An 11,678-nucleotide genomic window follows, 5' to 3' on the forward strand; every position below is an offset into this window, starting at 1 on the left:
ATCCCACCAAGTAAGTTAAAGAGCTCCTAGAGTGTGCTCAAAAATGTATTTACTTTGCACCCTGCAGTAAAATTTGAATTGGCAATACATACGTGAATTCACTCACCCCCTTTCCCGTGAATACCTACCATTCTTAAACCCCGCCCCTCAGCAAAGCCGCTGTGGCAAGGGGGTGAGTGAATCCACATACTGATCGCTGAGTTTAACTTTACTTAGCAAAGTAAAGGTCTTCTTGAGCAGGCTCTCAAGGATTACTTTAATGAATATAGCAGCTTACATAAGCAGTAAGTTAGAACTCTGGATACTTACTTGCAGCATTGTTAGATAAAAAGAGAAATTAGTGTAGCCGCATTCAAAATGTATAAAGACGCCTGATAGCAGGCAAAGGCAGTCACTCTATATAGAGTGTTGTTTGTGTAACAAATCAAGTATACTATTTCCTGCAATTTACATAATAACTTATATGATGCAACGTCATTTAGAGTATTTAGAAACTTGTTTGCGGTATTGCTAAATAACAAGTCAGGTATAGTATTCCCTTTGATACAGGCAAAAATGATCAGATCAGAAGAATCATCACAAGAAAAGTTACATTCAGCCAGAACATAAGTTTCAAGTTATTGCAAAGTATCAGCTGCCTATAATTGTGTGAACAAACTCCAGATGTAGCAAAGATTCCACAGGGATGCTGCAGGGCATATAGCTATTTTAATAATCGAGCCATCAGAATACTTTGCACGCAGCAAGTTCCCAACTGGGGCAGACTGGTGAAGAACTGATGTAGGACTGCTGCTGCCACTACAGCACCATCTCTTTTACTAGTGCACTACCAGGTAATCTAATCAACCACTGGAGTATTATTAAGTGCAGTATTTTTTGTTATAATTCCTTTGTCTCTCGTTAAAGTGCCTCTTAACTCTCCTAGTTATATACAGCACTGTAGCTCTTATACAGTACTTCTAGTAATAGTGCACCCTTACAAACGAGCATGTCAAGTAGAGCACAGGAGATTTGGGTGCAGCCAGCGCCACCACAGACTGCAATAGGAATTGCGGCCTTAGCGGTGCATAGTGAGTAACTTCTGCGCCATTATAAGACGGAGCTGAAGTTACTTTTAAAACACTGTAATTCAGCCGCCAGCAATAGCTTGACGCTGAATTACATTACTCCCCACCATCCACGTGGACTTGAAGGGGGAATAGTAATTAACATCGCTGGGACTTGTGCAGGAGAAGGGTATATCGGCTGTATCCTGCACCCAAATCTACCAGCGGTGATTTCTCTTGTATGCGTTACAAAGACTTCAGTTCACAAAGCATTACCGCATATGGCAATGCAGAAAACTGATTTTACTGAACATTTAGTGAAATGTCAATTCACTAAGGCTGTTACCGCATGTGGTAAGCTGAAATTTCTCACCAGTGCGGTAAATTACAGACTTATGTGGTAAATACCTCAACACATGTCAGTAACATTTTCCACCACTCTCATTGGTCTAGCAATTAGGGAGGTCCTGGAGTAGTCATTGTGTATATATACTGCTGGCTGTTCACTTGCTCTTTGTCTGGCGTTGCGATCACATACGTGGGAGCACCCAGATCTGTAGTCAGATCCATAAGTGTGCCGGGACCAGCTGGAGCTGTAATCCTACACTTAGCTAGATTCTATTGATAGCTAAAGTACTAGTTTGATTGTGATTATCTGTTATGACCTTTGCCTGCCTTGACTATCCTCCTGAACTCTGATCTTGTACCTCGATATTTCTGATACTCTGTTGCCGAACCCCGGCTCGTTCCTAGACTCCACCTCAGCCTCCTGATTCTGTACCTCGATATATCCGATACCCCGTTGCCGAACCCTGCCTGTACTTTGACTCCGCCTTTGCCTTCTGATCTTGTACTGTATCTGTCCGTGTGTGTACGACCTGGCTTGTCTGATCTCGAGAACCGACTTTACCACTAGAGGTGGTTCCTCGCTCTGTTAGCGACCCTTCGTCCTGAGGGTTACTTTCAGACAATCCTTCCTACTGTCAGTCTGACTCCTCCCGTCTTGGAGAGCTCAGGTCTGCGGAAGGAATCTGTGCAGTACTCCTTGCTGCATTGAGGCCTAGTCCTCAAATTGTTACTGTTACACCAAACACTACACTCTACTCAGGTGAACAGAGGTTAGCTAGTATATCGGATTATCGGTGATACTGCAGATCACTTATAATCTGGTACATATCTGTATTCCCAGTGATACTGCAGATCACCGGTAATCAGATACTCTCTGTGCTTCACCGATCGTTACAAATTACTACTATTCAAAGCATCTACAGAAGTGATTATTACCAGGAGAGGACCAATAAAAAACTAATACTGGGGTTGAAGGAGGGCCCATCGTGGGCCCCTCTGGCCTAAGGGTCCTGATGCAGTCGCAACCTCTGCACCCCCTAATCCTATGCCACTGTCTACTGTTCTTGAGATTCCAAAGCCTGACTCGCATGATCTGTTCCCATCCCCAGAGTCACATGACTATGACACTTTGACATGCTCTGCAGCAGAAAGAGTGAAACTCAGGGCAACCTTCTAGAAGTTTGGGCACCTGCCCTGAATCAAAGTTTAAACCGACAAAAAGCATAATGCTCATTACACAAGCAAAGCTACTGTTGTGCGTATAATGTGATTTACGTAAATAGTGTAATTGGGTTATGTAATTCAGGGCTTCAAAATGTTAACATTCTTTTGTGAATTGTAACCCCAAGGTGTGGCTTCATGGCTGTATCAAACATAGTACAAGTGTGAGCGGAGGTTAGAAGCTGCTGGACATGGAATGACAGCAGAGAGGCACAGAGACAGGTGCCGCACTCGGTTTGTTTGAGCTGTTTGCAGAGAGAACTACAGTAAAGAAATAGTGCAGCAGTAAGGACAGAGACAGGCAGGTTGGCAACAGAGCACAAGCAGCAGGTGAGGAGTTAAAGCAACACTGTAGAATTATAAATACTGTATATGTATATACACACACGCACGCACGCACGCACGCACGCACACACACACACACACACACACACACACACACACGTATAAGATGCACATTTGTCCTAGAGTAAAATGCACTGTAAATAACATTTTCATATGTATCTGTCACTTACTTTTGTTACTGTTATTCATTTTTATTATATTACTAGCTGGTCGCCCGGCGTTGCCCAGGTATGTAATTGGCTAGTGTTAGCTCTGCCCACTTTTTCTAATCCTAACACACAATTACTCAAGGATGACCTAGTTTGTGAGCTTTGCGGTCTTTGGCATCAATAATTGGCATTGAAATGAAATAAATCTAATTGGCTGTGGCTCCACTCCTTTGAAAATTAATAGGTGAATTTTGATTAGCTTCTGTAGGCTCCACCCACTTTTCGGAATATTAATCCCAGTCACCCAGTGACCAACTGTGCAAAGTTTGAGAACCCTGCCATTGACAGTGTAAGAAAAACAAAAGTTTGCTTTCTTAAAACAGAAAGAATTTGCGATAATTCAGGTTGGAGTGAGCTTAAAATGTCGCCCAGTGCATCACTGTTGAATATATGCAAATTAACCATTGTTACCCTTAAAGTGAACCTAAAGCCGGTTAAAAATAATGAGATTAACTCACCTGGGGCTTCCCTCAGCCCCCTGCAGCCGATCGGTGCCCTCGCAGCTCTGCTCCGATGCCTCTGGACCCGCCGGTGATGACTTTCGGTTTGGCCATCACCGGCCAACAGGCATGGGAACGCGAGTGATTGTCCGCATTCCCAGCCTGTATATCGCCCCCTATGCTGCTATTGCGGCCAGGAGGTCAGTGCATGGCATGGATTAATTTGGCTCTATGCAGTAGGGCTTGTAACACCGAGAGGTACAGACTAACCAGCAAGCTCATGGTGACCCAGAACTCATTGGAGTGTGTAAGGGACTACAATGGTCCTAAAAGCCCCCTTACTAAGATGTTAAGAAAAACAAAAGTTTGCTTTCTTAAAACAGGAAGAATTTGCGATAATTCAGGTTGGAGTGAGCTTGAGATGTCTCCCAGGGCATCACTGCTGAATATATGCAAATTAACCATTCTACCCTTAGAAGCTAAACACACCTCCAGTGTAACAGTGTAAGAATGGCTGCAGTTTACATTTTCCAGTGAAACTTGTATTTGTCTCCGCCCCCTTTTTGGTTATGGGAATAAAAAGCATCCTATACTTTATTCCAGGTAATGTACTATGTTTGTGCCACATTTCAGTTTACATTCTAGCAGTGAAATTTTTATTTTTCTACACCCACTGATTTTTTTTTTTTTTTTTTTTTTTTTGCTTTCCTGACCCCTGCTGTAAGACAGCAGGGGCCCTGAATTCTGGGCTTAAGGCCGCATGCCCGGGAAAAATGGCGATGCATTGTACACCGCCACAAAACCGGGCATGCGGCGCCCTCTGGGTCCTTCGCAAAGGGAAGGACCCCTTAGGCTTCTCCCCCCTCTGAGCGAGAGCTCAGAGGGTTGGAGAGCCCTTCTCCCCTTGCCAGAGGCTTGGGGGGGCTTGGGCCCTCCCCTGCCCAAAGGCACGAGAGGACCCCCTGCCCCAGTTGTTGCCAACTGGGTTCATGTAACTAAGTCTTCCGGGAGGGAGACGCCCAAAGTGCAGCCTAAGGTAAGAACCTCTGGCCTCACAATGTGCGTGTCCCTGCCGGCTTTTAACTGTGGGTCTTTTGACTCTGGCCCCGAGGAGAACCTCTGGGCCCAAGTCTCAAAGAGCTCCACTTCAATCTCTCTGTGGCTCTTTGTCTGACGTGCGGTGCACAGCCAATGCCATGATCCGCACATCCTCCAAAGTACCACAGTTTAAACCATACTTACCATTCAACAAAGCAACAGGGGGGGGGGGGGGGGGGGAGGAGGAGGGTTGGGGTAGGGGAAGACAGACCTGAGGCTTTATTGAAGGACAACAAACAGTTAGGGAGGGGAGGAGGGAGGACTAGACAGACCTGAACTGATCAGTCGTCGTCGTCTTCTGACTCCTCCAGGGAGTCCATGGTGTTGTAGTCCCGAAGCAGGCTGTGGATAAGTCTGCGGCAGTCCTCCATGGACATCTTTTCCCTCCGGTGTATCATTCTTTCCCTGGCACACCACACAGCGTCCTTAAAGCAACACATAAGGCGCCAAGCGTCCAGGATTCTCTCTTCTGAATGGCTGCCGTGGAAGAAACCATACATCACCGCACAGTGGGTAATCGCTCTCCTCGGCATCAGTCCTGAAAGTTCCGGCCTCAGTTCGTCCAGCAGCTCCTGTGCGTACTGGCAGTCCCAGAAGAGGTGCCAAGATGTTTCCTTGCCGCGGTTGCACAAGGGGCAGTGGCTGTGTTTGCACAGGTTCCTGGCATGCATGAAGGACCTCAGGGGCAGCCCCCCTCGGATGGCCATCCAGGACAGGTCTTTATGCTTGTTGGTAAGCTTCCTGGATGCCACATTCTTCCATACATACCTGGCGGCGCTGTCTGGCAGGCCTGGGGCGGACTCAACATCATCTCTGTCTCTGATGATCTTGTAGATCACCTTCGGCTTCCACAGGTCCGGGTTAACTCTCTCAAGCTGCAGCTCCTTGATGAACTTGAAAGCTTCCAAGTAGAACCAAGGAGTGTCCCAGTTGTAGGGGATGGAGCTGTCCCATTTGTCCCACCCTAAGGTTCTCCAGAGGGGAAGAAGGAAGAAACGGGACATGGAGTTTCCTGCCGAGCCCTGTGCGTAGTCTGTAATCGTTCTGCGGGTGCAGTTGCATGCGAAGAAGACCCGGAGCATGGTGGAGATGTCGGGCACGCCCTTACCTCCCTTGCCGGGCTCCTTGTACATGACTGCCCGCTTGACTCTGTCCATCTTGGATCCCCAGATGAAGTAGAAAACTGCCCTTGTGATGGTCTTGCACGTGTCCGCCCTTGGTGGCCATGCTTGGGCTAGGTACTGCAGTACCGGAAGGATTCCGTTCCGCAGGACCAGGGTTTTCCCTTCGATGGTAAGCTTCCTGAGGCTCCAGAGTCCAAACTTCTGCCTCATCTTTGCGAGTCTCTCTTCCCATGACTTCTGGGCAGCGCCTTCTGCTCCGAACCAGACTCCAAGAATCTTGATGAAATCCGGCTTGATGCTAAAGGGGACAGGTGCAGATGTAGACAGATGCCACTCTCCGAAGAGGAGGGCCTCCGACTTACCGCAGTTGACCTTTGCTCCCGAAGCCCGGCCAAAGTCCTCACACGTCTGGACTAGCGATGCGATGGACTGCTGATCTGCGCAGAACACCGTCACATCATCCATGTAGAGTGAGCACTTGACCACTCGTCTCTCTGGTCCTGGTGCGGTGATCCCTCTGATCTCTGGGTTCCGTCTGATGCATTCGGCGAAGAGCTCTATACAACAAACAAAAAGAAGAGGGGACAGAGAGCAGCCTTGTCTGACCCCGGAGAGAACCGGAAATGGGTCAGTCTTCCAGCCGTTCACCAGCACCGTACTCTCGATACCTGTGTAAAGAAGGTTAACATAGGAACAGAACATTTCTCCCAAACCAAACCTGTTGAGCACCTTGCAGAGGAACTCGTGGGATACCCGGTCGAACGCCTTCTCCTGGTCAATACTCACCAGGGCCGCACGGACGTTGCGGTCTTTGATGTAATGGATCGTGTCTCTGACGAGAGCCAGACTGTCCGCGATCCTGCGGCCGGGGATTCCGCAAGTCTGGTCCGGGTTGATGATCTGACCGATGACCCTCTTTAGCCGGTTGGCCAGCACCTTGGTCAGGATCCTGTAGTCCACATTAAGGAGGGAGATGGGCCTCCAATTTTTGAGGTCACACCTCTCTCCCTTCTGTTTATACAGGATCGTGACCATTCCTTCCCTGAGAGAAGGGGGTAACTTACCTACCGCCGCCGTCTCTTCGTATAGCTCCAACAGGTCCGGGCCTACCAGGTCCCACATTGCCACGTAGAACTCTGCGGGGAGGCCGTCGCTGCCTGGGGTCTTACCTGAGCTGAAAGATCTGGCTGCGGAGTGAAGCTCCTCCAATGTCAGGGGTGCGTTGACTGAGGACTTACCTTCCTCGTCTACCGTTCTAGTGATTCCCGACAGGAATCTCTCGGTAGCCTCGCTGTCCGTGGCTTTCGGGGAGTAGAGGCTGGAGTAGTAGTCGGTGACCACTTTCATCACAGCCTCCTTCCCCTTCTTCAAAGCCCCGGACTCGTCTCTCAGCTCGACCAGGGGTGTGTGGCCTGAGTGAAGTTTCCTGAAAAAGAATGAGTTGCATTTCTCACCTTTCTCCAGATTCTCCACCTTGGAACGGAAGACGATACGCCTGGATTCCTCCTCGAAATGTCTTTTCAGGCATTTCTTGGTTTCCTCCAGCTCCTGCCTAACATCCCAACCACAATGGAAGAGGTCCTGCAGAGACTGCAGCTCTCGCTGCCGCCTTCTGAGTTCCCTCCTACGCTCACCTTCCTGTTGTCGACCCTTCTCCTGGAAGAAAAAGCGGAACCTCACCTTGGTGAACTCCCACCATTGTCCCACGTTGTCAAAACTGTCCCTTTCATCCCGCCAGGAGACATAGGCCTCTCTCAGCTCCCCCATAATCTGCTCATTTCCCAGCAGAGTGCAGTTCAGCTTCCAGGAGCCTGGGCCGGGGGGTAACCCGTCACCCAAGTCTGCCTGTAAGTTCACCGCTCTGTGGTCAGAGAAGAAACAGGGGACCATTGAGTGGTTGCTATGCCTCACTGCCTGGGAGGTGAAGATGAAGTCAATCCTTGAGCGCACTGAGCCATCTGGACGGGACCATGAATAATTCACAGACCCCGGACCGATGCTGCCCACCGCGTCTCTCAGAGAGGCCTCCATCACCATCTCCCTGAGCAGCCGGGATGAAATGTCCAGCTTGGCTGCTGAGCCAGAGCTGCGGCCCTCCTCTTCCACCGGGCAATTGAAGTCGCCGGCCAACACTACCGCCCTGGAGGTGGCGAGATGAGGCCTCAGGGTCTGGAAAAGTTCCAGCCGCTCGTTCTTCCCAGGGGAGGCGTACACGTTGATGAGCCTAATCGGCTCTCCTGCCCATGAGCCGTCTATGACCAGAAGTCGGCCACAGACGAGCTCCTGCACAGTGTCAACCGTGAACTGCCTTCCCCTGATCAGAACGGCGACCCCCGAGGATCTGCAGTCGCCACCCCCTGACCAGAATGATGGGCCGTGAGTCCACTCGGAGGAGAGGTGCCTGTATGTGCCAGCAGGGGGCAATGCACATTCCTGAAGGAAGAATACATTACCTTGCAGCCCAGACAGGAAGCTCAGGGTCGTCTGTCTCCTCAACTTGTCCTTAATACTTCTCACATTGATGGAAAAAATGTTAATTCCTGCCATCATGTAAAACATTTGGGGAAGAGAGAGATACCGTTAGGTAGGTGGGACGGGGTCCCTTAGTTACCTGTCCCGACGGGTGGATCCCTCTCCGGTGCCGCGCTCGATGCTGAGCCGTTGGTAGGTGAGAGATCCAAGTTCTCATCGATGATACCATCGGCTATGGCATTCCTGTAGTCGTCGATGTACTGGTCGAGCTCATCAAACACGTCCTCTCCATCGACTGCTATGTCCTCTTCGGTTTCCCCATCTGCCCCCAGGTCAATGGCCTTCTTCTTGGCCACATCTTCAGGGGGTGATGCGTCTTCCGCCTGTTTCCTTTTTCCCTTGGTGATGATCTCTGCGGGAGAGACAAGGGAAGAAGCCTCCTGGAGGGGAGGTGGAGGGTTAGGGGGGGGGAGGGGGAGGGGGGTGGGAGCGGGTGTGGTCTCGGTGGGTGGGGTTTGGGTGACCACAGGGGTTGGGGTAGGGGTCTGGGCTGGGGTGGGAGCGGTAGGATGGGCAGGGTTGGGGAGGGGGGGGTTGGGTGCGGAGGTGTGGGAAGGGTCGGGGGGTGGCTGTATCTTACCCTCCTGTGCCTTCCCTTTTCCTTTATCCTTCTGCTTCTCCTTCGGGGCTGCCTTTTGGGGTGGTGGTTTTGCGGCTGGCTGTGACGGTTTCACAGCGCCCATGGCAACCCTTCCGGCGTAGCTCTTGGCACGTTGCGGGCAGGCTGTGTACAGGTGGCCTGGTAGTCCACAGAGGTTGCAGCACCGCGCTCGGGGGCAGTCCTTCGCCTCATGGCCAGTCACCTGGCAGTTCCTGCAGGCGTGCTCTTTGCAGTTCCTTGCGATGTGGCCCAGCTTTCCACACTTCATACAGGTCTGGGGGATGTCCTCGTAGCGGATGATGCCCGGTGAGTTCCCCAGGTTGAAGCTTGGGCTCAGGTGCTGAAAGCCGCCTGGCTTGCTGGAGTCCTTCCGCAGCCTGCAGATGACGCTCCACCTACCCGTCCAGAATCCGTTGGAATCGAGGATCTGGGTGGGACCCTTCAGCACCTGGCAGAAGCGTCTCAGGTAGGTGGCGATGTCCGCTGCTGGTATGTGGGGGTTCCTCATCGCAATCATGATTCTTCTCTCCTCTCTCTGGATTGGGGAGTTTCCATCGAATTTCCTGAAGGTCGAGTCTGGGCCTGCTGTGGAGAAGGCCTCCCAATACCTCCTACAGACCTGCATCGAGATGAAGGTGATGTAGAAGATCCCCTCCATGAAATTCTGGATAGACAGGGTCTCCGCCTTGGAGAACCCTTGGTCGAGGACCATCTTCTTGCCGAAAACCTCAGGGGTCATGTCCGGCACTCGGCCATCCACCTTCCTCAGCTTCAGCGCCACCGTTGTCCTCATCCAGGGCTCCAGTGCAGGCGCCCCTAGGGGGTCCTGCCTGGGCCTGGCCTGAGGCCGCGGGGTTGCCTCTGCCGGGGTGGTGGAGGTCGAGGCGGCCACTTCCTCCCGAGGTCCGGCCGACGTTCCTGTTCCGGGGGCCCCCTTGGTTTCTCCCTTCCTCTGTGATGTCCTTTTCTTTGCCATCTTCTCGTCTTTTTGGGCGAGTCTCCGGAGGTCTGCCGATGTCGTAGAGGTCTCGTCGGGACTGCTGCTCCCCAACTTGCTCGAAGCCTTGGAAGATCCTCTGCTAGGAGTTTGCAGGGGTTCAGCTTGGTCTCGGCGTCCTCAGTCCGACGTCTTCCTCGGCGATCTCGGAGTCTTCCGCCCTTTCCGCCTGGGATGTGCCCTTAAAAGGACATTTAGCTCTTTCACCAGGGGAACTGTGGGCCCAAGCTGCAGCACTGATAAGAACAGATACTACACTTGATCTTAGCCAAAAGGCCGAGAAGCGGCTGATGTCCTAATGTTTCCCGGGTATGTATTTGGCTGCTGTTGGCTGTGGCCACTTTTTCTAACCCTAACACACAATTGTCAATAGTCAATTACCAAGTTTGTGAGATTTGTGGTCTTTGGCATGAATAATTTTAATTGAAATGAAACACATCTGATTCGCTGTTTGTGGCCCCACCCCTTTTCTAAATATTTAAACCCAGTCAACCAAAGATCAATTAAATGGCAGCAATTAAATATTTGCCTTGAAAATCAATAGGTGAATTGTGATTGTTTTTTGTAGGCTCCACCCACTTTTCTGAATATTAATCCCAGTCACCCAGTGACCAACTGTGCAAAGTTTTAGAACCCTACAATTAATAGTGTAAGAATGGCTGCAGTTTACATTTTCCCAGTGAAATTTGTGTTTGTCTCCGCCCACTGATGACTTGGCATTGACCGATTATGTATTTGGCTTATGTTGGCTGCGCCCACTTTTCCTAACCCTAACTCTAACACACAATTACTCAATTACTCAATGACTAAGTTTGTGAGCTTTGCGGTCTTTGGCATCAATAACCTGCATTAAAATGAAACAAATTCAGATTAGCTGTTTTGGGCTCCACCCCCTTATATAAATTTAAACCCCAGTCACGCAATTATCAACCGTACCAGGTTTGAGTCTTGTGCCATTAACAGTGCAAGAATGGCAGCAATGACATATTCCCCTGAAAAATCAATAGGTAATTTTTGTAGGCTCCACCCACTTTTATGAATATTAATCCCAGTCACCCAGTAACCAACTGTGCAAAGTTTGAGAACCCTACCATTAACAGTGTAAGAATGGCTGCTGTTTACATTTTCCCAGTAAAATTTGTATTTGTCTCCGCCCACTTATGACCCGGCGTTGCCCACTTATGTATTTGGCTGGTGTTGGCTGTGCCCACTTTCCTAACCCTAACACACAATTAATCAATTACTCAATTACCAAGTTTGTGAGCTTTGCGGTGTTTGGCAATAATAATTTGCATTGGAATGAAACAAATCTGATTGTCTATTTGTGGCTCCACCCCCTTTCTGAAATGGAACCCCAGTCACCCAATGATCAACTATACCAGGTTTGAGGCTTGTGCCATTAACAGTGCAAGAATGGCAGGTTTGAGGCTTGTGCCATTAACAGTGCAAGAATGGCAGAAATATTCCCCTTGAAAATCGACCAACTGTGCAAAGTTTGAGAACCCTACCATTAACAGTGTAAGAAAAACAAAAGTTTGCTTTCTTAACACAGAAAGAATTTGCGATAATTCAGGTTGGAGAGAGCTTGAGATGTTTCCCAGTGCATCACTGGTGAATATATGCAAATTAACCATTGTTACCCTTTGAAGCTAAACACACTTCCAGAAGCGCTGGAATGCAGTGATGTGTCATCTTGTTAATTTGTACAGAGCCATAA

The 11,678-nt window shown here is 49.8% G+C and overlaps 1 protein-coding gene and 1 pseudogene across 1 annotated transcript; both read right to left on the bottom strand.

Moving 5' to 3' along the window:
• Nucleotides 1–8,434: 8,434 nt before the first annotated feature.
• LOC137567711 (zinc finger CCHC domain-containing protein 3-like) lies at nt 8,435–10,173 on the bottom strand. The gene has a single exon (XM_068278700.1). It carries the CDS (start codon nt 9,938–9,940, stop codon nt 8,435–8,437), a length of 1,506 nt encoding a protein of 501 aa, XP_068134801.1. The 5' UTR covers nt 9,941–10,173.
• LOC137533062 (U2 spliceosomal RNA) lies at nt 10,133–10,249 on the bottom strand (annotated as a pseudogene).
• Nucleotides 10,250–11,678: the final 1,429 nt, after the last annotated feature.

The sequence above is a fragment of the Hyperolius riggenbachi genome, chromosome 1, assembly GCF_040937935.1.
Source record: "Hyperolius riggenbachi isolate aHypRig1 chromosome 1, aHypRig1.pri, whole genome shotgun sequence".
Lineage (NCBI taxonomy): Eukaryota > Metazoa > Chordata > Amphibia > Anura > Hyperoliidae > Hyperolius > Hyperolius riggenbachi.